Source organism: Pristiophorus japonicus, chromosome 21 (assembly GCF_044704955.1).
Source record: "Pristiophorus japonicus isolate sPriJap1 chromosome 21, sPriJap1.hap1, whole genome shotgun sequence".
Classification (NCBI taxonomy): Eukaryota; Metazoa; Chordata; class Chondrichthyes; family Pristiophoridae; genus Pristiophorus; species Pristiophorus japonicus.
Genome location: NC_091997.1, coordinates 27,758,972 through 27,786,200, shown reverse-complemented (window position 1 = coordinate 27,786,200; position 27,229 = coordinate 27,758,972). Strand labels below are relative to the sequence as shown.

Genomic DNA, 27,229 nt, shown 5'->3' with positions numbered 1-27,229 from the left:
AGTCATTAGTACCTATCTGCGCTGATTTCTTAACTCAGCAAGGGTTTTCTGTGCAGCCACAAGTGGCCACATATGCTGGCCTAAGTTAGTTTGGAGTAACTATTAGCTGTCCAAAGTGGCCCAAATGGCCAAAATGGGCATAGGTGGCCCCAAAACTAAACTAAAAAAAAATCCTAACTCACTTGGCTCAAATTGAGTGTGTAAATAGGGAATTTTTAAGATACTCCAGAAAAATAAAGTTGCTCCAAAAAAAGCAGAGCAACTCCTGGGCAAATTTGAGTCCATTGACTCTCGAGAAAAAATAACAGTCATTACTACACATTAGTAATTAGTTAGAAAAAGGATTAATGTCAGAGGACTGGCAGATAGCCAACATAATATCTATCTGTAAGAAGGGAGATAGAACATGTCCAGGGAACTATAGATCAGTTACCTTATCAGTGGTAGGAAAAATAATGGAATCACTACTGAGAGAAAATAGAACATCTGGAAACCAAAAATGTAATAGTCAGCATGGATTTCAAAAGGGAAAATCTTGCTTGACCAACCTCATTGAATTTTTTGAAGGAGTCACAGAGCAGACAAGAGTAATGCAGATGTAATTTATCTAGATTTTCAAAAGGCCTTTGATAAGTTACCACATAATAGACTCATATGGCCAGAGAATGCACAGTCAGGGGACAAGTAACAGAATGGATAGCTAGCTGGCTTCTGGACAGAGAGTAGGGGTAAAGGGTAGCTATTCAGAGTGGCAGGGGGAAGTGGTGTTCCACCAGAATCAGCGCTGTTCACAATTTATATTAATGTTTTTACACTTTGGAATCAAAAACACAATTTCTAAATTTGCAGACACCACCATTTCTTTTGTGGGGGGGGGGGGGGCGGGGGAAGAAAGTCAATATGGAGGAGGACTACAACAAATTACCAGAAGACATTAATAACTTGCAGAATGGGCATATAATTGGCAAATGAATTTTGACAGATAAATGAGATGCATTACATTTTAGCAAGATAAGGGGAGGTCACATATTACTTGGAAAAAATATATCTAAATGGGGTCAAAGAGCAAAGGCATCTCAGAGTACAAATACATAAATCACAAAGTATCGACAGGTTAACAAGGCCACAAAAAAAGCAAACCAAGCACAAGGGTTTATTTCAAGACGGATAGAATTGAAAAATAGTGAAGTTATGCCAACCCTGTACTGAACCTTGGTTACACTACACTTGGAGTGCTGCATACAATTCTGGTCGCCAGATTATAAAAAGGATAGACACTGGAGAGGGTGCAATAAAGATTTACAAGGATGATACCAGAAATACATGGGTATACCCATCAGGAAATGATGAACAGGCTGGGTCTCTTTTCTCTTGAAAAGCAAAGGCTAAGGGGTGACCTAATAGAAGTCCTTAAAATTATGAAAGGTTTTGATAGAGTGGATACAGAGAGTGTTTCCACTTATGGGGAACAGCAAAATTAGAGGCCAACAGTATAAAAGATAGTCACCAAGAAATCCAATAAGGAATTCAGAAGAAATTTATTTACTCTGTCGAGAGTGTGGAACTCGCTACCACGGAGTGGTTGAAGCCATTGGTTTTGATGCATTTAAAGGGCGGTTAGATAAACACATGAGGGAGAAGGGAAGAGAGGGTTATGCTGATAGATTTAGATGAGGAAAGACGGGAGAATGCTAGAGAGGAGCATAAACGCCAGCATGGACTGGCTGGGCCAAATGGTCTGTTCCCATGTTGTATATCCTCTGTAATTCTATGCGATATTAACAGGAAGCATGAAGGAGTCAATTAAAGACATACTGTAGGTACTACAGTCGGAGAAGGATACCACTATGGATGGGGTCTTTGTGAACAATCAGATGTGATGTAAGCAACGCTCAGTCATGCTTCAAACAGATAAACATCTGTAGCGTACAATTTGTGCTATTACTTTACATAAACAGAACGCAAATTTAAAATGAACTTCAGTTAGCTGTGCACGAGACAAGAGTTCTTTTATCCCAATCTGACCCATTTCCTCTTGGTGAGGGTACTTAGACCGAAATGGATAAGTCCTAACTGTCTGTGGCGAGTTTAGTTCGTATTTTATATGCAAGTACAAGAATTTCATGCTGTTCAATGCATTTGAATAACGAGTCAGACAGAGAGCTGTAGCGGAAAACTAACGGCTGTGTGGCACAGCTTGGGGAACAGACTTCGGCATTCTTGCATTCAACTGCGCGTCTGCCCTTGCCCAAAGCTAATGTGCAAAACGCATTAGGTGACTGAATGGGAAAATCTTGTATTATTAGTTGGATCGTTCTACGTTAAATCTCCATTTTGTGTGGAGCTCTCAAATACTTATCAGGAAGAGTGTTCTCCAGACTCAATACCAGCCAGTCCCCAAGGCGTACCATCCGCAGCTCAAACTTTTCAGGATGAGTGTGTTAATGTGCTTAGTGCTATTCATTGGGACTACGTACAGGCCGAAAGGCAAATTGCACGAGAAAACAGAAGTTCCTTTCACATCAAGAGCCCATATTTTCTAAGATTAAGCTTCCTGACTTGACTACTCCAACGCACTCCTGGCTGGCCTCCCACATTCTACCCTATGCGAACTTGAGGTCATCCAAAACTCAGCAGCCCATGTCCTAGCTCGCACCAAGTCCTGATCGCCCATGTGCTTGCTGACCTATTTTGGCTCCCGGTTGGGCAGCGCCTTGATTTCAAAATTCTCATCCTTGTTTACAGGTCCCTCCATGGCCTCGTCCCTCCCTATCTCTAGTCTCTTTCAGCCTCACAACCCCACGAGATGTCTGTGCTCCTCAAATTCTGCCCTCTTGAGCATTTCGGATTATAAAAATCAGTGGCCGTGCTTTCACCTGCCTGGGCCCTAAGCTCTGGATATCCTCCCTAAATCTCTCCGTCTCTCTTTCCTCCTTTAAGATGCTCCTTAAAACCTACCGTCATCTGCCATCATTTCTTCTTGTGTGGCTCGGTGTCAAATTTATCTGTTTTATCTTATAACACTGCTGTGTAGCGCCTAGGGACGTTTTACATTAAAGGCGCTATATAAATAAAAGTAGTTGTTGAAGTTTCACCCATGAATTCCTCATCATGTGATGAGCATTATCCATGGAGTCTCACCCTGCAAAGTGAAAGGTCCAATTATCTTAAAAGCCATCAGATATGGCTCTTCCCCCAGTAGATTTCTCAGCAGTGAGTTATGACTGGGGCTGTCCAGCAGTGACAACAGCTGCAGCGTCCTAGTCGGAGTCTTTGGCGTAGCCCTTGCCTGGAAAGTTGTCTATTGGGAACATAATGCGGCGTCTTAAAATGCAGCTTTTTGTTTCAGGAGCCAGACTCAAAATAGGTTTTAAGCTTCACAGGTGCTCACTGAAGCTTTCCGAAGTAGCTTCTGCTCAGATAGCAGAAAAGGGGTGTGTGTGTGTGTGGGGTGGGAGGGGGGGCGGCAGAGGAGTGTAGTTTTCCAGAAACCATGTCCCCGAAGCTACAGGGAAATTGGATATGTCAAGTTAAATATATCCTTAGTACACTAAGCTGCATATCTGACCCTAGTTCTCTTGGGTCACAAGAGGACGCTGTTAGTGATGACACACGTTAGCTGGTAAGTCATCTCCTGGAGAGGCAAAGTTGTTAACCTACAAATTTCCATCTCTTTCCCTGATCTCAAATCAAAAAAGCAGCCTCCCATAGGCAATGCCACTAATATTTTTAGATGTATGGATGAAAAATGAATGAGCAAAATATTACAGATGCTGGAAATCTGAAATAAAAACAGATAATGCTGAAAATACTCAGCAAGCCAGGCAGCATCTTTGAAGCGAGAAACAGAGTTAACATTTCAATTAGGCACTCTCACCCTGGCCATTCCCCCATTCGTCGCTCCCTCAAGTCCAAGGGCCGCAGACTTGAATGGATATGACGGACAACTGGTTCAGCCATTCACCACCAAATCTGGCTGGACCACAAAACATCATCATCAGGTCCTGCTCTCATCTAACAAAATTGCTCTATTCGAGAATCATTTTGGAATGCGAAGATAAATTCCGGCTTGTATTCTCCACTGCTAACTGTTTTCCTAAATCTCTCTCCCCAGTCTCCACCCTCACCTCTGACAATGTGTGAGGAGCTCACGGATGTCTTTGTCTCCAAGATTGAGACCATCGTTCAGCCGCCTCTGCTTCTTCCCTTCCTTCCCCTAGCCCACCGGGCCAAACTTCCCCCGAAGGAGCCCCCCATCCTAACCTCAGCTTTTTCCAGTTTCTCTCCGATCGGCCCTCATGACCTCCGAGCTCATCTTGTCCATGAGACCCACTTCCTGCTCCCTCAACACTGTTCCCAGCAAACTGCTGACCACCCAACTACTTTTTCTGACTCCGATGTTAGCTGATATTGTTAACGGTTCTCTCTCCTCAGGTACTGTCCCCCTCTCCCTCAAATCTGCCGTCATCACCCCATCCTCAAAAAAACAATCCTTGGGCCCCTCCGTCCTTGCAAACTACTGCCCCATCTCCAACCTCCCTTTCCCCTCCAAAGTCCTTGAACGTGTTGTTGCCTCCCAAATCCGCACCTATCCTTCCCGGAATTCCATGTTTGAATCCCTCCAATCCGGTTTCCGCTCACGTCACAGTACCGAATCGGCTCTTGTCAAAATCACAAATTACATCCTTTGTGACTGCGACAAAGGCAAACTATCCCTCTTCGTCCTTCTTGACTTAGCTGCAGCCTTTGACGCTGTTGACCACTCCATCCTTCAATGCCTCTCCACCGTCGCCCATCTGGGTGGGACTGCACTCGCCTGGTTCCATTATCTATTTAACCACAGCCAGAAAATCTGCAACAGCTCCTCTTCCCGCGCCCGTATCGTTACCTCTGGTGTCCCCCAAGGATCTATCCTTGGTCCTGCCTATTTCTTATCTACATGTTGTCCCTTGTCGACATCATCCGAAAACAATGTCAGTTTCCACATGTACGCTGATGACACCCAGCTCTACCTCACCACCACTTCTCTCGACCTCTCCACAGTCTTAACTGTCAGACTGCTTGTCTGACATCCAGTTCTGGATGAGCAGAAATTCTCTCCAATTAAATACTGGGAAGACCGAAGCCATTGTTTGCGGTCCCCGCCATAAACTCCGTTCCTCGCTACTAACTCCATCCCTCTGTCTCTTTCCCCAACTTCTGTCTGAGGCTGAACCATCGTTTGCAACCTTGATGTCCTATTTGACCCTGAAATGAGCTTTCAACTACATATCCACAGCATAATTAAAACCGCCTATTTCCACCTCCGTAACATTGCCCGTCTCCGCCCTTGCCTCAGCTCATCTGCTGCTGAAACTCTCATCCATGTCTGTTTTACCTCTGGACTTCACTATTCCAACACACTCCTGATCTCCCATATTCTACCCTATGTAAACTTGTGATCCAAAAATCGCTGCCCGTGTCCTAACTCGCACCAAGTCCCTCTCACCCATCACCCGTGCTTGCTGACCTACATTGGCTTCTGGTTAAGCAACGCATCGTTTTCAAAATTCTCATCCTCGTTTTCAATTCCCTCCATGGCCTCGCCCCTCCCCATCTCTGTAATCTCTTCCAGCCCAACAACCCCCAAGGTATCTGCGTACCTTTAATTCTGCCCTCTTGAGCATCCCGGATTATAAATCGCTCATCCATTGGTGGCCGCGCCTTCTGTTGCCTAGGCCCCAAAGCTCCTTAAAACCTACCCAACAAGCTTTTGCTCACCTGCCCTAATTTTCTCCTTATGTGGCTCGGTGTCAAATTTTGTGTTTCATGAAACTCCTGAGCACCTTGGAACGTTTCACTACATTAAACGCACTATATAAATACAAGTTGTTGGTGGTTCAGGTCGAAGACTTTGTTACAATGTTCTGACGAAAGGTTATCAAACTGAAACGTTAACTCTATTTCTCTCTCCACAGATGCTGCCTGACCTGCTGAATATTGCCAAGAAAAATTAACAGCGGCTTGATGCAAAAAACGTATGGTACAAGCAGATCAGACAAACTCAGAGAAAAGCAAATACCCTAAAGGATCACTACCAATGATTTGCTTATAACGTAACTGGGTACAACCTACCATAGGCTCAGGACAACAGGCATATCCTCCACCAGCCTTCTTACAGCAGGTGGCTTCATCTGAGCAAGTAGTTCCGTCTGGACACTGGATAGTTGAAGCCAGGCCAGTGGCCAGCCACAGAATCACAAACGTTTGCAACATGACCTGAAACCGAGAACAGAATAGTACATCAGTCGAGCAGGTAGAAAATAAGCCTTGGCACAAGGCACATTAACAAAAGCCAGTCCCTCCTCCTGCTTTGGTATAAACAGGATGTCCGACATTGCATACAGCTTCCCCAATAACCAGTAGAGCACGAGTGTATGACCTGCAACAGCATGAACTAGTCGAATTGAAATGAGCATCTTCACTCAATGACCAGCACACAGACAATATGATGTCAAATAGGTTGAAAAGCCTTCTCAACTAGTCTTGGACATCTCACTATAAATATGAACCCTAAAGTCCAGTTGAAACTTTAACCAGCGTTATGGATCCCTGTTCAATCTTCGATATACCATTGTTAATAAGAATCTAGTCATTTGTTGGATTATTGTACATATTCATTGAAATCCCAATGAGCTAGCAAGAACTGACAACCAAACTGCAAGGGTTTTTAATGTTTCTATGTCTTTAAAATCAAGGAAACAGGAAAGTTAAAGAATTGTCAAATGCAGAAAAAACAAAGGGGGGCCCAATGGCTCAGCGAAGTTTGCTATTGAACAGCCGAGCCAATCAGAACTGGAAGATCCTACGTTCAATCAATAGATGATCTAAGCGGTGGTGATGGTTGGCATGGTAGAGTTTGTCTCACCAACCCATGATCTGGTTTGATGTGGGCAGGGGGTGTGGAGAAAGAGAGGGAAGAGAAGCCAGGATTCCAGCTATCCAGAGGCCTCCTGTTGCAAAATGCACAAATGTGGGGGCGGTGGCCAACAGCAGGTGCAGACTCAGCAGTGACCCCTTTCACACTCAAATTAACATTCAGGCTCCAACATGAACAAGATCAGAGGGGAAGGTGGTGATGCTGGAGGGCTGTTGGGCCCTTGTGAAACCAACTGGCAAAAATCACTAGATGAGGAAAGATTTCTTTATTTTTTTTTAAGTTGAAGACCAACATAATGAAATGAAATTAATTATTTAGGTATGTAACAAAGAGAAACCGCAGCCAGCACACAAGACTGCACTTGAGAGAACCAGTTATTTGTGTGTACAGCCTTTAGGTTTCCTGGCAGTGAACTTCATTTTGACAAGCAGAGTCTCCACTCAGCAAAATAGGTCATCAGTAAACAATGTTTTGCAAATCATCACTTAAAAAAAAAGCCAACCACCTTTATTTTGGCAATGCGCAGCATCTAAAAGGAGTAAACTAGGTTAGTGTGTCAAGTGGGACCTTCTACCAGAAGTCGTGAGACTTGAAGTACAGGTGAAATGAAGTACAGGTGAAATGAAGTACAGGTGAAATGAAGTACAGGTGAAATGAAGTACAGGTGAAATGAAGTACAGGTGAAATGAAGTACAGGTGAAATGAAGTACAGGTGAAATGAAGTACAGGTGAAATGAAGTACAGGTGAAATGAAGTACAGGTGAAATGAAGTACAGGTGAAATGAAGTACAGGTGAAATGAAGTACAGGTGAAATGAAGTACAGGTGAAATGAAGTACAGGTGAAATGAAGTACAGGTGAAATGAAGTACAGGTGAAATGAAGTACAGGTGAAATGAAGTACAGGTGAAATGAAGTACAGGTGAAATGAAGTACAGGTGAAATGAAGTACAGGTGAAATGAAGTACAGGTGAAATGAAGTACAGGTGAAATGAAGTACAGGTGAAATGAAGTACAGGTGAAATGAAGTACAGGTGAAATGAAGTACAGGTGAAATGAAGTACAGGTGAAATGAAGTACAGGTGAAATGAAGTACAGGTGAAATGAAGTACAGGTGAAATGTAACACAGGCAACATTGGTAGGCACTAAGTAAGTGATATGAATATATTTTGTTTTGTGTTTAGTTCCTTAATGGAGACTTACCACTTTGACATACAGCACAGTATGATACTGTGGGGAGAAATTGGCTTACATACATTTATACTCACTGACAAGCTGCGCTGTAATATAAGCGACCAAGATGGCAATTGTCAGAGCTGATGAAATGCATTTTGGCACATTGTGAAACAGTTTGATCATTTATACTAGGATTGCTTTTTTAAATTTAAATACAATTCAGAGACTTGGCACTTGTTAAACAATTTAGGGTACAGATCTTAAACAGTGAGCGCATATCCAGGTTCAGGTACACCAGGAACTGTTGAGGTGCGTCAACCAGTGATTCAGTTGGTAGAACTCTCGACTCGGAGTCAGAAGGTTGTGATTTCAAATCCCACACCAGAGTCTTGAGCACAAAATTCTTGGCTGACACTCCAGTGCAGTGCTGAGGGAGTGCTGCCCTGTCAGAGGTGGCATCTTTTGGTAGCATCCAAGGCCTTGTCTGCCCTCTCAGGTGAGCGTAAAAGATCCCACGGCACTATCTCGAAGAGGAGGAGGGGAGTTACCCCAGTGTCTTGGCCCAATATTTATCCCTCAAATCAACATCACTACAACAGATTATCTGGTCATTATCACATTGCTGTTTGTGGGAGCTTGCTGTGCGCAAATTGGCTGCAGTGTTTCCTACATTACAACAGTGACTACACTCCAAAAAGTACTTCATTGGCTGTAAAGTGCTTTGGGACATCTGGTGGTAGTGAAAGGCAGGTAGTGGAGCAGAAACCTTAGCAAACACACAAAACAGTTGACACAACACGTCAAAGAATTAGATGGTGGCTCCCCTTAGTTTGTGTCTAGCTGAGTCAGTCACAATATATTCAAAAAGGAGTTAGATGAGGTCCTTACTACAAGGGGGATCAAGGGGTATGGCGAGAAAGCAGGAATGGGGTACTGAAGTTGAATGTTCAGCCATGAACTCATTGAATGGCGGTGCAGGCTAGAAGGGCCGAATGGCCTACTCCTGCACCTATTTTCTATTTTTCTATGTTTCTACAATCAGGATTGAATCATCGAATCACACAGCGCAGGAGGCCATTTGGCCCATCATGCCGAGGCTGGCTCTTTGAAAGAGCTACCCGATTAGTCCCACTCCCCAGCTTATTCTCCATAGCCCTGCAATTTTTATTTTTCATTTTCCAAGTATTCTACCAATTCCCTTTTGAATGTTATTATTGAATCTGCTTCCATGACCCTTGCAGGCATCATAACTCAGCGTAAAAAAAAAATTCTCATATTTCAAAAAAATCTGTGTCCTCTGGTTACCGACCCTCCTGCCACTGAAACAGTGTCCCATTATTTATTCCATCAAAACCCCCTCATAATTTTGAACACCTCTATTCAAACTGCCCTGAACTTTCTTTGCTCCATGAAGAACAATCCCAGTTTCTGTAGTCTTTCCACATAACTGAAGTCTCTCAACTTTGGTACCATTCTAGTAAAACCCCTCTGCACCCTCTCCTTAGCCTCAACACCCTTCCCAAAGTTTGGTGCCCAGAATTGGTCACAATAGTCCAACTGGGGCCTAACCACGGATTTAGAAACGTTTAGCATAACTTCCTTGCTTTTGGAATAGTATGCCTCTATTTATGAAGCCTGTTTTAAAAAAAAAATTGCAGGCTTTACAAATAATCAACCTGTCCTGCCACTTTCAAATATTTGTGTATGTGAACCTCCACCCTACAGGTCTCTGTTCCTCCTTTGAAATTGTACCATTTAGTTTACATTGTCTCTCATTTTTATTTCTAAAACACATCACTTCACACTTCTCTGAATTAAATTTCATTTGCCATGTGCCTACTCATTTCATAAACATAACATAAGAATTAGGAACTCGAGCCTGCTCCACCATTCAACAAGATCATGGCTGATCTGGCCGTGGACTCAGCTCCACTTACCCGCCCGCTCCCCATAACCCATAATTCCCTTATTGGTTAAAAATTTATCTATCTGTGACTTGAATACATTCAATGAGCTAGCCTCAACTGCTTCCTTGGGCAGAGAATTTCACAGATTCACAACCCTCTGGGAGAAGAAATTCCTTCTCAACTCGGTTTTAAATTGGCTCCCCCGTATTTTGAGGCTGTGCCCCCTAGTTCTAGTCTCCCCGACCAGTGGAAACAACCTCTCCGCCTCTATCTTGTCTGTCCCTTTCATTATTTTAAATGTTTCTATAAGATCACCCCTCATCCTTCTGAACTCCAACAAGTAAAGACCCAGTCTACTCAATCTATCATCATAAGGTAACCCCCTCATCTCCAGAATCAGCCAAGTGAATCATCTCTGTACCCCCTCCAAAGCCAGTATATTCTTCCTTAAGTAAGGTAACCAAAACTGCACGCAGTACTCCAGGTGCGGCCTAACCAATACCTTATACAGTTGCAGCAGGACCTCCCTGCTTTTGTACTCCATCCCTCTCGCAATGAAGGCCAACATTCCATTCGCCTTCCTGATTACCTGCTGCACCTGCAAACTAACTTTTTGGGATTCATGCACAAGGACCCCCAGGTCCCTCTGCACCTCAGCATGTTGTAATTTCTCCCCATTCAAATAATATTCCCTTTTACTGTTTTTTTTCCCCCCCAAGGTGGATGACCTCACACTTTCCGACATTGTATTCCATCTGCCAAACCTTAGCCCATTCGCTTAACCTATCTAAATCTCTTTGCAGCCTCTGTGTCCTCTACACAACCCGCTTTCCCACTAACCTTTGTGTCATCTGCAAATTTTGTTACACTACACTCTGTCCCCTCTTCCAGGTCATCTATGTATATTGTAAACAGTTGTGGTCCCAGCACCGATCCCTGTGGCACACCACTAACCACCGATTTCCAACCCAAAAAGGACCCATTTATCCCGACTCTCTGCTTTCTGTTCGCCAGCCAATTCTCTATCCATGCTAATATATTTCCTCTGACTCCATGTAACTATCTTCTGCAGTAACCTTTTGTGTGGTACCTTATCGAATGCCTTTTGGAAATCTAAATACATCACATCCATCGGTACACCTCTATCCACCTTGCTCGTTATATCCTCAAAGAATTCCAGTAAATTAGTTAAACATGATTTCCCCTTCATGAATCCATGCTGCGTCTGCTTGATTGCACTATTCCTATCTAGATGTCCCGCTATTTCTTCCTTAATGATAGTTTCAAGCATTTTCCCCACTACAGATGTTAAACTAACTGGCCTATAGTTACCTGCCTTTTGTCTGCCCCCTTTTTTTTTTTTTATAAACAGAGGCGTTACATTAGCTGCTTTCCAATCCGTTGGTACCTCCCCAGAGAATTTTGGTAGATTATAACGAATGCATCTGCTATATCTTCCGCCATCTCTTTTAATACCCTGGGATGCATTTCATCAGGACCAGGGGACTTGTCTACCTTGAGTCCCATTAGCCTGTCCAGCACTACCCCCCCTAGTGATAGTGATTGTCTCAAGGTCCTCCCTTCCCACAATTTTTGGCATGGTTTTTGTGTCTTCCACTGTGAAGACCAAAGCAAAATAATTGTTTAAGGTCTCAGCCATTTCCACATTTCCCATTATTAAATCCCCCTTCTCATCTTCTAAGGGACCAACATTTACTTTAGTCACTCTTTTCCATTTTATATATCTGTAAAAGCTTTTACTATCTGTTTTTATGTTATGCGCAAGTTTACCTTCATATCTATCTTTCCTTTCTTTATTGCTTTTTTAGTCATTCTTTGCTGTTGTTTAAAATTTTCCCAATCTTCTAGTTTCCCACTAACCTTGGCCACCTTATACGCATTGGTCTTTGATTTGATACTCTCCTTTATTTCCTTGGTTATCCACGGCTGGTTATCCCTTCTCTTACCACCCTTTTTTTTTTCCCACTGGAATATATTTTTGTTGCGCACTATGAAAGAGCTCCTTAAAAGTCCTCCACTATTCTTCAATTGTGCCACCGTTTAGTCTGTGTTTCCAGTCTACTTTAGCCAACTCTGCCCTCATCCCACTGTAGTCCCCTTTGTTTAAGCATAGTACGCTCGTTTCTGACACAACCTCCTCACCCTCAATCTGTATTGCAAATTCAACCATACTGTGATCAATCATTCCGAGGATCTTTTACTAGGAGATCGTTTATTTTTCCTGTCTCATTACACAGGACCAGATCTAAGATAGCTTGCTCCCTTGTAGGTTCTGTAACATACTGTTCTAAGAACAATCCCGTATGCATTCTATGAATTCCTCCTCCAGGCTACCCCATGCAATTTGAGTTGACCAATCGATATGTAGGTTAAAATCCCCCATGACTACTGCGCTTCTTTTTTCACATGCCTCCATTATTCCCTTGATTAATGCCCAACCCCACCGTGAAGTTATTATTTGGGGGCCTATAAACTACACCCACCATTGACTTTTTCCCCTTACTATCTCTAATCTCCACCCACAATGATTCAACATTTTGTTCATTAGAGCCAATATCGTCTCACACAACTGCACTGATATCATCCTTTATTAACAGATCTACCCCACCTCCTTTTCCTTCTTGTCTATCTTTCAGAATTGTCAGATACCCCTGTATGTTTAATTCCCAGTCTTGGCCACCCTGCAACCATGTTTCTGTAATGGCCACCAAATCATATCCATTTGTAATGATTTGTGCCATCAACTCATTTACTTTATTTCGAATGCTGCGTGCGTTTAGGTAGAGTGTTTTAATCCTAGTTTTTAAACCATGATTTCTAGTTTTGACCCCGCCTGCAGCCCCTTTATATTCCGTGGCCCTTTTTGTTTTTTGCCTTGGGTTTCTCTGCCCTCCACTTTTACTCATCTCCTTTCTGTCTTTTGCTTTTGTCTCCTTTTTGTTTCCCTCTGTCTCCCTACATTGGTTCCCATCCACCTGCCATATTAGTTTAACTCCTCCCCAACAGCACTAGCAAACACTCCCCCTAGGACATTGGTTCTGGTCCTGCCCAGAACCTGTTCCAATGCCCCAGGAATTTGAATCCCTCCCTGCTGCACCACTGCTCAAGCCACGTATTCATCTGCGCTATCCTGCAATTCCTACTCTGACTAGCACGTGGCACTGGTAGCAATCCCGAGATTACTACTTTTGAGGTCCTACTTTTTAAATTTAGCTCCTAGCTGCTTAAATTCGTCTCATAGGACCTCATCCTTTTTTTTTTAAAACCTATGTCGTTGGTACCAATGTGCACACGACAACTGGCTGTTCTTCCTCCCTTTTTAGAATGTCCTGCACCCGCTCAGAGACATCCTTGACCCTTGCACCAGGGAGGCAACATACCATCCTGGAGTCTCTGTTGCGGCCGCAGAAACGCCTATCTATTCGCCTTACAATTGAATCCCCTATCACTATCGCTCTACCACTCTTTTTCCTGCCCTCCTGTGCAACAGAGCCAGCCACGGTGCCATAAACTTGGCTGCTGCTGCCCTCCCCTGATGAGTCATCCCCCTCAACAGTACTCAAAGCAGTGTATCTGTTTTGCAGGGGGATGACCGCAGGGGATCCCTGCATTACCTTCCTTGCACTGCTCTTCCTGCTGGTCTTCCATTCCCTAGCTGGCTGTGGACCCTTCACCTGCGGCAAGACCAACTCGCTACACGTGCTACTCACGTCATTCTCAGCATCGTGGATGCTCCAGAGTGAATCCACCCTCAGCTCCAATTCCGCAACGCGGTCTGTCGGGAGCTGGAGGCGGATACACTTCCCGCAGATGTAGTCGTCAGGGACACCGGAAGTGTCCCTGAGTTCCCACATGGTACAGGAGGAGCATATCACGTGACCGAGCTCTCATGCCATGACTTAACCCTTAGATACACTTAAATTGGCAACAACAATGTTAACAGGTTACTTACTGATATAAAAAAAGAAGAAAAGCTACTCACCAATCACCATCCAATCACTTACTCCCTTGGCTGTGACGTCACCTTTTGATTTCTTTCTACTTCTATTTTGCCTTCTCTCCCCGCTGCAGCTGCAACAGCTGGGCCTCTCCACGCATCTGGGCCTTTATAGGCCTCACCAACACCACGCACTCCCGCCGCCTCTCCACGCACCTGGGCCTTTATAGGCCTCACCAACACCACGCACTCCCGCCTCTCGGACTGCCGCCGCCGCCTCTCCACGCACCTGGGCCTTTATAGGCCTCACCAACTCCACGCACTCCTGCCTCTTGGACTCACCAGTGTCTGTGGTTTGTGTTAAGTTTACTGATCTCAATCTGTGTGATTGTAACCCAGTTACTATCAGCCCAGCCAAAAGAGAAGTCAAATTGTGTTGAGCTGAGATTGCAGTTTCAAGGCCGTGCTGTAAACAGGAAGCAATAGCAGAAACCAGGGCCGCCCAACCACTTCTCCAAAAGCATTGGTCAGGCACTGAAAATCCCCTTAAATGGAAAGGTATCGGGCTACATTTTAAGCTTTTCAAATATCATTGTTCAACAACAATTTGCATAGACGGAAATGACCTTTGCAATCGGAAATCAGTACGCTTCACTTTCTGCGCTAGAGATAAGACAGCTCATAATTGCCAAACAAGCATATTGCCATATAATTCTCCCCAAGTTTCGCAACATCAGATGACAAAAATAAATCACACTAAACCAGGTTCATACAGGCAAGTGATAATCAAATCGATTTACATACATATACACCTGGAGTATTGTGTACAGTTTTGGTCTCAACCGAAGGATGGATATACTTGCTATAGAAAGTACAACGAAGGTTCACCAGACCGATTCCTGGGCTGGGAGGATTGTCCTATGAGGAAAGATTGAGTAGACTAGGCCTATATTCTCTAGACTTTAGATGAATGAGAGGTAATCTCATTGAAACATACAAAATTCTTAGTGCTGGACATGATAGATGCAGGGAGGATGTTTCCTCTGGCTGGGGAGTCTAGAACCAGGGGTCACAGTCTCAGAATAAGGGGTCGGCCATTTAGGACTGAGATAAGGAGAAACTTCTTCACTCAGAGGGTGGTGAATCTTTGAAATTCTCTGCCCCAGAGGGCTGTGGAGGCTCAGTCTTCGAGTATATTCGAGACAGAGAACGATAGATTTTTAAATATTATGGGAATCTAGGGATATGCAGGAAAGTGGAGTTGAAGTAGAAGATGAGCCATGATCTTAGTGAACGACAGAGCAGACTTGAGGGGCCGAATGGCCTACTCCTGCTCTTAATTCTTGTTATATTATTTGCCCAATATCTTCATTACAAGGTATATAAAATATCCCAAAACAATCTAGCAGAAATTAATTTACTCTTTCTTCAGACTAACTCATAGTCCAGGTGGGCCAACATAGTACCTGAGCTTAGAGTCATCTTCAGTAATATTAAATGTCTTCAGTTACATTACAACAGTGGCTTCACTTCAAAAGGACTTCATTAACTGTAAAGCGCTTTAGGATGGCCTGAAGTCCTGAAAGGCACTATATAAATGCAAGTCATCTTTCTTACTATGCCGGACCATTTTGTTCAGACATCATTTGTATGTGGAATGTTAACAGCTGCTGGAAAGCTGCAGCATTTTCCAATAATAACCTTCTGACCCCAGGAGAGCATGGACCTGTCAGTCTCAGTTTGGGGTTACTGGCCATTAGCACCTACTTCTGCTCGCCCCACTTCTATTAACTTCCATGTACATGACACTTCCACCACAGAAACACAACATTTTTTTTAAAGTCTCAGCAGTTAATCCTATCTGTAACTGGGGCAACACACCCATGAAGTGTTCAAGTTTTTTTTAAACCATGTCACTACTAAATCTTTCGGCCCCCTCAGGACAGATTCAATTTCTGGAATACGACCAATGTATTTTCATTTCAAAAGCATGGCCATAAGTTCATACAAACCCGAAGGTGGAGTAAACAAAGGGTATTTTTGGTTTGCAGTACTTAGCAAGTACTGCCAATAACCTTTGATCTGTTCATAGTACTAGACACCCATACAAACATTTTATTGGGAGTCATACGTTGCATATCACCCATCAGGTCATTTACTTTCTATAAAATAGAGAGAATTGTGCAGCATTGTCCTTCTTAGAAGCACCTCAGACAACACTCAAGGTGTCTTTAAAAAGACATTATCCCCAAATATATCTCCTGCACATTTTTCTGAATGTGCTTCCATACACTATAAAGCGTACAGAATAAGGGTGTTGCTTAAACTGACATTGTCTACCCCATGCAATCGCTGCTATGTGGGCTGAGTTTGCCTGAAAACAGTACGAGGACTTGGCTACAACACTCCAGCCAATAGCTATTTGGTTGGAGCGATTCCAAAACATTACCCAGTCAAGAAACTAGCTTTGCTTTTTATAACAAATCAATTATGTCACTCTTCATACTCCTGGGTCAACCAGACACACCCAATGCTACCCCCCTCCCACATGTCCAGTCCATTTTTTTTTTAAATAGTCAACATGCTGTTTCAAGAGCCTTTTCAACCCAATAATCTGTCCCTGTGATAGATGGCTCGGGTTCCACTTCTGGGTCAGTGCTTTTGACCTGTCACATGGTGTTTAGTACTGCATCAGTCTGTTGAACCAGTTCTATTTAACTCACATTCTCTAGGCTTCTTCTACAGCTATATATTTAATGACCTGGTGCATGGAATTTACCATCTCAACCAGCCTCTTGGCCCTTCTTCCCTGGAGGGGGAAGTACTTGGCCCTGGACAATACTCAGTGTTTGTCCCGAACATGCCATGAATGCAGGCCTTTCCAAACAAATTAGTAAAGTCTACCATAACTACAAACCATCTTGAACCCAAGACCATCAGCCAGTTATGTTTGTCTACTTCAAAAATAAAAATCACCGATATTGCAATGATAGTTCTCAAATATATGGAGTTCAGGATACATTAAATAGTGCATAGACTTAAAACACTATTAGTAAATCAAGACCTCGGGCAAAAATCAAATGTTTGCATCTGAGAGATCCCAGTTTGCAATGAAAAAAGTCATCCACCATGAAACTACTATATAAAAAACCAAGATAAGCCTTCAAACAATCCTGACAGCATTACTGAATTGTTTTAATAAGTAGAAGCTATTGTTAACACAAGAACAGGAGACGACCATTTAGTCCCTCAGACCTGTTCTGCCACTCAATGAAATCATGGCTGATCTGTGACCCGACTCATATAACCGCCTTTGCCCCTTAATACCTTTGCTTGACAAAAATCTAGCAATCTCAGATTGAAAATTAATTAACCTAGCATCACCTGCCGTTTGTGGAAGAGTCCCAAACTTCTACCACCCTTTGCGTGTAGAAGTGTTTCCTAACTTCATTCCCGAAAGGTCTGGCTCTAATATTTTTAACACTATGCCCCATAGCCCTAGACTTCCCAACCAGCAGAAATAGTTTCTCTCTACTCATCAATTTCCCTTAATATCTTAAACTTCAATCAAATCACCCCATAACCTTCTAAATTCCAGGGAATAGAACCTTAGTTTGTGTAATCTCTCCTCGTAATTTAACCCTTGGAATCCAAGTAGCATTCTGGTAAATCTACACTGCATCTCTCTTCCCTCCCCCCCCCCCCCCCCCGCGCAAGGCCAACACAAGTCCCAGTTCTTATAACTACATAAAGCAACTCTAAGTGATAAGTGTAGACATCTGATCGAAGCGGGGTCCCCTCTCCAGTACTAAAGCACAGCTATCTACCTGGAGCAGAAATCAAGCTTTCAAACAAAGTACCTTACCTATTGTTCCGTCGGAAAGCTTCAACCAACTCTGTCTCTCTGTTCAGCACATTACTAACTAAAATTAGAATCCAAGTTTTCAGAAACTCAAGTGAGGCTCTTGAATACTCCTCCCTATTTAAAATTTGGTTTCTGCCATACAGTATTCTACATAAAGCCCAAAGGGAAAACACAGTCCACATCAGTTTTTAATCTGGGCCTGACACATTGAGAGAAGTCAGCCCACCAAGAGTCCCTAGAGAAAACAAAAAGATCACTTCCACCACATGGCACAACACCAGCATATGATATGGGGAGATTGTTGACACATTAGAAGCTCCATACAAAGTTATCCTGGTTGCTCTGCACAATGAAAAGATTAGATAAATTTGCACTTACATGTCCCCAGGACATCCCAAAGTACTTCACAGCCAATAAAGTACTCTTCAAGTGTTGGCACCGTTACAATGCAGGAGAATGCACAAACTGTGCACAGCAAGATTCCACAAGCAGTATGATAAATGACCAGATAATCAGCTATGAAGGCAAATGTTGGCCAGGGCATTGGGTGAACACAGTGGAGTTCTGCACACATGGCTGCAAATTTTTTTTGCAGCACAAATTATACTGGAATTTTAAAAAAAAATGTATAAATGCTTGTAGTTTAATAATTAATCTTTAGGCTGAAATTCGTTCTTTAAATATAAAAAGCTGTAAAAAGCAATTTACATCATTAGTGTCAGCCGTGGCTCAGTGGGTAGCACTCACGCCCGAGTCAGAAGGTTGTGGGTTCCAGTCCGGCTCCAGGGACTTGAGCACAAAAATCTAGGCTGACACTCCAGTGCAGTGCTGAGGGAGTGCTGCACTGTCGGAGGTGCCGTCTTTCGGATGAGATGTTAAACCGAGGCCCCATTTGTTCTCAGGTTGACGTAAAAGATCCCATGACACTTTTCGAAGAAGAGCAGGAGAGTTATCACCGGTGTCCTGACCAATATTTAGCCCTCAATCAACAATACTAAAAACAGATTATCTGGTTATTATCACATTGCTGTTTGTGGAAACTTGCTGTGCACAAATTGGCTGCCCCGTTTCCTACATTACAACAGCGACACTCCAAAAGCACTTTACTGACTGTAAAGCGCTCCGAGACGTCTGGTGGTCGTGAAGGACACTACATCATTGCAAGTCTGTCTCATCAACCCTGGTTAGAGTTGCCAACTCTAGTTAGACAGTACTGGAGGCTGCTTCATGGCCTTGCCTCCAACCACCCTACCTCGTCAGTCTTTTCTCTCATCTCCAACATTTATATATAAAAAACAAAAATGAAAAGTAAAAATATTTCTAATGCTGCTATGATTTTTCTCCTGGGTTGCTGGCGGCAATGTCCCGGAGATGAATCTTTCATTCTTGGAGACTCTGGGATGGCTGATAACTGTAACTGTGGCTGTGGCTTAAATGCAGCTAAGTTTACTATTTCCTTTACAGCAAAGTGCGCATTGTTACCAGGGATACTAGGTGCTTATAATTGAATAAAACTCTATGTGCATAGTGAAGTAAAAGATATTGCTGATACATACAGAATTTTAAATTGATTCCTGTCCGACTCATGCTGCTCTGGATAATTTTTTTTTGCCTTAAAGCTTGACTGCTCCCTGTATTTCTCTTCCTCCTTAAAAAACAAATTAGGGACCATAAATATAAGATAGTCGCCAATAAATCCAGTAGGGAATTCAGGAGAAATTTATTTACTCAGAGTGGGGAGAATATGGAACTCGCTACCAAAATGAGAAGTTGGTGAACAGCATAGCTGCATTCAAGGGGAAGCTAGATAATCAAATGAGGAATAGAAAGCTACAATGAAGGGTGGGAGGAGGCTAGTGTGGTGCATAAACACCGGCATGGACCTGTTGGGCCAAATAGCCTGTCTGTGCTGTAAATTCTATGTACAGTCTCTCCAAATTCCACATACACATATTTGAAACCCAAATAAGCAAGTTCTCCTGCTCAAGTGGTTTAGTTTGTCAGACACCTTTCACAGTCTTAGATTCTGCCAGGTGTTTGACTAAATTTTCTGCCAGTGCCAAGAGGTATAAATGCAATAATGGTCACATGAACCTTCGAGGTGATGGGCCTCAATGCAACATGTTCTGTAGAGGAATGGCAATAATGGGAGCCCAATGAGTTTAAATTCATGATCTCACCACCAGATGACATGGGATTATAGATATACAGCACAGAAACAGCCCCTTCGGCCCAACCAGCCCATACTGGTGTTTATGCACCACGCAAACTTCCTCCCACCCTCCCCCAACCAGTTTATGCTCCACTCGAGCCTCCTCCCGTCTTTCCTCATCTAACCCAATCAGCACAACCCTCTATTCCCTTCTCCCTCATACTTATCTAACCGCCCCTTAAATGCATCTTTACTATTAGCTTCAACCTCTCCGTGGTAGCGAGTTCCACATGCTCACCACTCCCTATTGAATTTCTTATGATGGCCTCTAGTTATACTCTTCCCCACAAGTGGAAACACTCTGTATCCACTCTATCAAAACCTTTCATGATTTTAAAGACCTCTATTAGGTCACCCCTCTTCCTCCCCCAATAGGTGTACCCTTGCATTTCTGCTATCATCCTTGGAAATCTACTCTGCACCCTCCCCAGTGTCTCTATCTTTTATAATATGGCGACCAGAAATGCACACAGGACTCCAAATGTGGTCTAATCATGGCTCGATACAAGTTTAGCACAACTGCACTACTTTTCAATTCTATCCCTCTAGAAATAAATCTTAGTGCCTGGTTTGCTTTTTTTATGGCCTTAATGACAATCCTTTCCCTGTGTTGTAAGCTTCGGGTGAGGTATCTTTTCCAAATGTCAGCAAGACACCCACTACTGAGAAACGAGACACTGAAGCCTGCTGAAGAACCACAAAGCGAAACACTAACACTGTATTATACCATATTTGATCTTTAAGCAGAATCGGGTATAATTGATATGTAAATAAAAATGAACACTGAATTCTAAAAGGTCAATAACCAGAATTAGCTCGGCTTATATCTTGTGTCCTAGAAGTGACAAAGTCACCTTGCCTTGTGTAACCCCTTTTGCCTCTTTTCCAATCCTCATTGACTCCTCCCCCACCCCCCTCCAGAGTTTCTCAGATATCCTCTGTGGAAGAAAATCTATGAATCTATGGCTTATACTATGCTTAAAGAAATAATAGGACTAGAAAAATAGCCACGTTTTTTTTAGCCTTGAAACTTAGAGATGCAATTAAATGACCATCTGGTATTAAAAGGGAGTCTCCTTTTATTCTGCTTATCAGACTGTGAACAGGGAGAAACTATGCAAGGATAGATAGAGTGTGTACCTCCCGAGACGACCTCTGTACTCACGGGACTAATGAATAAGATTCCTTTAAAATTTCTGTATTCAATTTCTGTATAAAGATAGGGACAATTTGCCTGTACGGCAGAGTTTTCTGCCTTGGTACGGTCCAAGCAGGCTCTCCGAGATATCTCGCTTTTTAAAATAAAATTCTCTCGAAGTGCAGTTCTGAAAGTCTCCGCCTGAGTTAATTTAAGCTAATATTTCCTCGACAGATTCTGGCGTAGTCCGGCAGGATCTCTAAAAAACGAGATCCAAAAGAACTAAATTTAACTTTTAAGAGAAAAGAGGAATTTTAAGGACCTTCCTAGCTGAAAGAAGGAAGGTGCCTAGGCCGTCCTAGCTGAAAGGGGGACGGGCCGCCGAGATCCCCTAGGGGATGAGGCAGAAGGTAGTTACCGCAAAGAAGCTAAAATAACAAAAAGGCAAAAGGAGACCCCGAGCTGAGCAGAAAGGAGAACACCGGTGAGCGCTTTGTAAATTATTGTATATTTTGTAGGATTGTCCTAACTCTCATTTCAGAAAAGATCGCGAGACGTTGCACCCGGCAGAATGGGAAATGGCTCTAGTCGAGCAGGGCGCTCGCGCCCAGCTCCTAGAAAAAGAAAGAAGGACGACCTCTCAACTGAAAGAATGAAAGTACATCCTAAGACTGAGAAAAGAATCAGTAAGGTAGTAAAGCAACGAGAGAAGGTAGGAGATCCCATTGTGCCGCCCGGCTCGCCGGCGGACACTGTAATTAAAGAAACAGGAGACAACAGATACGCGGTAACGTTTAGTAGCGATTTGTACGGTTGGTCTGATGGGGATTGGCCATATGGAGGAAGTTTTAAATTGTCCTTAATTGAGGAATGGAGACAGACCACCAAAAATGGGACAGGGGACCCCACTTGGGATAAAGATTATATGGAGAATTGTTTTAAAAAATATATCAGCCGCCCCTAATCCTGTTAAGAAGCCAGTAGCCTTTCACAACTGGCTTGAGCAAACCTGTACCATTTATAACCCTCTCCCCGGAGATGTGAAATTATTACTGCAGGCAGCATATGGGTCCTCTTGGCAAGGGGTAAAAGATGAACCTTTGGCAGTGCAAACCTTGTTAAATTGTATGTTGCCACAACAAGCAAGAACATACAAAATAAAGTTTTGGACTGGCAAGGAAAAAGTTGGAAAGAGATAGTTACAGTACTGGATAACATGGATAGAGGGGGACTATTTACCTATAAGGAAAATAAGGCTAAAACAGGTCAGTAAATCAGCAAAAGGGACGAGGACAGGCACAGAATAATCAGCAGAGGGATGCACCGGAGGCTTAGTGGTACAGGCGGCAGCCCTCCGCTTATCGGCAGACATAGAAGAAAACCCTCTGGCAGTAGTAAAAGTAGGAGACACTTATGTGAAATTCCTGGTGGATACCGGTGCTACTATGTCTTCTGTACCATCCTCTGTGGGATTACCTGTAAGCAACACCACCGTCTTAAGTATGGGTGTGGCCGGTATCCCCATGAAAGAATTTTTATCTGAACCTACCAAATTGATAATTGAAGGACAATCAGTTAATGATGAGACTTTGATAGTCTCTAAAACAACACCTCTCCCTTTATTGGGAAGACAGACTTTGTGCAAACTAGGAGCCACAATTTATTGCACAAAGGAAGGAATGTTCATGGAGCTCCCTCCAAATAAAATCCATCAGTTCTTTAATGGGATTAAAGAAGAGAAAAGGGAGGATAACAAAGAAAAGGCTGCCCTCTATTGTTGGCAATTGAATGGCAACTTCTATTCCCCCTTGATACATGAAGTTATACAAAACTTAAAAGCTAAATTTGACTCTAATACTGAAGAATTGATGTATATAATTTTGACAAGCTTTGAGGCAGTTCAGCCTCACTGTACAGCCTGATACACTCGACAAAAAGCTGAAACTTACCAGTGTTTGGTACAATCCTTTTTAAATAGAGAAGAAATAGTAGCACTGCATTTATTTTGGACCAGAAGGATTGGGGGTAGCCATCGATTTGACACCCTTACAGCAACAGCGGTTTAGAGAAGCGAACTCGACACCCCATCTGACATTGGCTGTAAAACCGCCAGCGAAACCTAAAGATATGGGTCCGATGATTGTAGGAATGGAGATTTGTGCAAGATCTGAGAGCTATTAATAAGATAGTAGTTCCCATCACCCCTGTGGTACCGGACACCAACATTATACTATCTGCTATATCACCAACAGCAACTGTCTTTACCGTAATAGACCTGTGTTCAGCTTTTTTCTCCATCCTGTTAAATTTTGTCAGACTCAAGTCCAGTACCTGGGTTTTCACATATCTAAAGGACAGAGGCAGCTAGGACCAGAAAGAATTCAGACAATTCAAAGGGCTACCATACCCAAGACAAAGAAGGAAATCTTGTCATTTTTGGGGATGGTTGGGTACTGTAGACAATGGATCCCCGATTATCGAGAATGGGATGCGGTCCTAAGATCAGCTGCCCTAAATGATGCCCCACCCAAGGTGGAGTGGACCCCAGAGAGACAGAAGGCATTTAAACAGTTAAAGAAAGCCATTACTAATGCTCCGGCGTTGGGACTTCCGAATTATGGTAAACCTTTTCAGATGTATGTGAATGAGAAAGAAGGATTTGCAACAGCAGTACTAACCCAAGAACATGGTGGGGGAAATAGACCAGTTGCTTATTATTCGTTTTTGCTGCCTCCAGTAGTAAGGGGAATGCCAGCGTGTCTACGTGCTGTAGCTGCTACTGCGGTCATGGTGGAAAAGTCGGTACCTACTGTCATTACAGCCCATGCTGTGTCATTACTTTTGAATTCAGCTGCCACACAACACTTTACAGCGTCTCGAAGAACAGGTTATGAAGTATTACTGCTGTCACACCCTAACTATACCTTTCGACGTGCACCGGTAGTGAACCCAGCCACCTTTCTTCCTACTAAAGAAGTAGAGGATCCAGACCAGCATGATTGTCTGTTAATGGTGGAAGTAGCCACCTCACCAAGACCAGATTTGCTCAGAGCCCATGGACAATCCTGATCTTATTCTCTATTCGGATGGATCATCACATAGGCCGTCGGATGATTTGTTTTTGGCAGGCTATGCTATTGTAAATCCCCACGAAACTGTTGAAGCATTCGCCCTGCCTCCCGGAACCTCGGCTCAGGCTGCTGAATTGTTTGCCCTCACTAGAGCTTGTATAATAGCTAAAGATCATACTGCTAATATCTATACTGATTCTAGATATGCATTCGGTGTGGTCCATTATTTTGGACAATGGTGGAAAAACAGAGGCTTTATCACCACTGGTGGAAAGCATATTAAGCACTCTCAACTGGTGCTTAATCTATTAGACGCCATTCAGTTGCCAAGTAAGGTAGCCGTTATCAAATGTGCAGCTCACACAACCGGTGAGGATGAAGTATCAGTAGGAAATAGGAGGGCTGACGAAGCAGCCAAACAGGCCGCTTCGGCACAGGCAGACTGCCTTCAAGCAGTCTCAGTTTCCCCTCCACAGGTACTTGACATCCAACAACTTAAAACAGCCCAACAAGTTACCATGCAGGAAGGAAGAACTTGGGAAAACCAGGGTTGTTTTCTAAAAAACGACATTTGGTATCACCCTGATGGGCAAACTGTTTGCCCTAGATCTCTATTTTTGCCCCTGTCTCGCCTAGCACACGGTCAGGCTCACATGGGCAAAGGATGGATGATACATGGTATTAATGCACAGTGGTATGCACCAGGAATAACAGTAGTAATTGAGAAAGTTGCTAGAACATGCCAAATTTGTCAACAAAATAACAGAGGTAAAACACCTGCTGAATATGATCATCTACCCCAACCAAGTATGCCCTTTGAAAATTTGCAAATTGACTTTGTCCACATGCCTCCAGTATCAGGTCTTATGTATCTATTAGTCATAGTAGATATGTTCACAAGGAGGGTAGAAGCGTACGCCACTAGGAAAGACGATGCCCGAACAGTAGTAAAAATTCTATTTAAAGAAATAGTACCAAGATATGGGATACCTATGGGAATCAACAGTGACAGGGGAACCCACTTCACCGGAAAAATAGTGCAAAACCTTGCAGAAGCGTTAGGGTTCCAGTGGAAGCTACATATACCATATCAGCCACAGTCCTCGGGAATGGTAGAAAGAGTAAATGGGATAATAAAATCTACCCTTACCAAGGTATGTCAGGAGACTGGACTGAAGTGGCCAGAAGCCTTACCATTAGTATTGTATACAATGAGAAACCAGAAAAACCGAAACACTGATTTACCACATGAAGCCTTATTGGGAAGACCAATGCCTACTGGTGTAAAACCACCACTGGCAGATGAAAAAATAGCATTAATTTGGAATGATGAAAAATCACTAAAGTATGCTCAGGCCATGTGTGAAATAGCAAGAAGTCTGCATGAACAAATAAAGCAGACACAGGTGCCCCCGTCGGAAGGAAATATGCACCCTTTCAGACCTGGAGATCAAGTGTTAGTAAAAACATTAAATAAAGAATCCTTTTCTCCTAGGTGGAAAGGACCGTATCAGATAATTCTCACAACACGAACCGCTTTGAAGTTGGAAAAGCACCCAAACTGGGTGCATGCAACCCGCTGTAAATATTATTTCCCCGACGAATTACAGCCGAAGGAAAAGACATTGAACCAGGACATACTACGGTCGCCCGACTAAGAAAACAGCCATCTTCTCGCTGAAGAACTGTACCTGCTCTTGAATTAAATATTTGGACTTGAAATTATTGCCCAAAATTCACGGACGGATGTCAGAGCTCATTTGTGTGCCAGTTTGGGCCTTTATTATTTGGGTCACTGTTACAATAACAACACGTCCACACGATAGTAACGACTTAATTCAAGAGTGGTATAGAAACAAACAAGAAAGGGAAGATGGGAAGGGACTCTTGGAAAAATTATAAATGGACGTTAGGTATACTGATCATTTTAGCGACAGGGAACTCCCGGCAGGAGGAAGAAGTCCTAAAAGAAGGAAGAGTATGGAAGGGAAATATGGTATGGGAAAGAAGTAATAGTATGAGGCAGCAAGGCAATTTTATATGCCCAGTAGGCCAAAGTTGTAAGGTAGGGAATTTTACGGCGCAATGTGAGGTATGTGGAATGAAGGAAGAAAGAGGGGAGTTCCAGTTTATATTGGGGAAAGGGTATCAGTTGTTCATAGAATACCAGGCCGATGTATGGATGAAGTGTACCGGGAGCACAGGGGAAAAACAAGAGATGGGGGTACATAGGAGGGCCAGACGAGAGAAAAGACTTCCTCCGTTATTCATTTACAAGTATGGTAGAAGGGCAGCAGATGTTGTGTATGAATAACACCCCGGTGAATGGAGGAGACCCATTTGTGGTAAAATGGTCAGTAAAAGAATCCGGCCACCCAGAAGACTGAGACCCGGGACATCTAAAAAGGATACTGACCACTTGCATCCCAGTGGTAAGATCCCCAGGTGTATTAAATCTAACAATACGAATTAAATATCTCCCAAAGAAAGAAGATGGTTGCCTACACAACCAGTGTTAAGGTATCTTTTGAAAAAGAAAGACCCCAAAGAAAGAAACGGGATGTATTAGAGACTGTGTTAGGTGGAGTGGGAGCAGGAATAGGAGCATTGAACTCCATGGATATCGAGACCCTACAAAATAAAATCCAGGCTGTCGGAGGACTGGTAGGGGAAGATATAAAAATCAGAAATGCCTGGGATGAAGGATTACAGCAATTACAGATATCAGGTTACGTCATAAATGAAGTGACCTGGCAACAGAATGAAGGGATAGAGAAGGAAATAGAGAACCTAATGAAAGAACAACAGGGAGTAAACAAGTACACCTATTGCCTGTTTAAAGAAATGATCAGATAGCTATTAAGAGCAGAGTTAGAAAGGAAAATATTATCCTTCCATGCTAACACATGGGAAAGGTTGCTGGAAATTAACAAGAGATAAGCTTCTTAATTTAACCATTAGCCCTCAAAAAAAAGATATACCAG

General features: G+C 43.1%; 1 protein-coding gene across 8 annotated transcripts in view; it reads right to left on the bottom strand.

Moving 5' to 3' along the window:
* Positions 1 to 27,229, bottom strand: part of grnb (granulin b) — a 97,624-nt gene that overhangs the window by 45,137 nt on the left and 25,258 nt on the right. For 6 of the 8 annotated variants that reach the window (XM_070864507.1, XM_070864505.1, XM_070864512.1 and 3 more), the window contains exon 2: positions 6,115 to 6,258. In XM_070864507.1, the coding sequence (XP_070720608.1) occupies positions 6,115 to 6,255 (141 nt within the window). In that variant the 5' untranslated portion in view covers positions 6,256 to 6,258. Of the gene's footprint in view, positions 1 to 6,114; positions 6,259 to 14,004; positions 14,340 to 17,824; positions 17,947 to 27,229 lie in introns of those variants that run through there. The other 2 variants (XM_070864508.1, XM_070864506.1) reach the window with 2 other exon arrangements.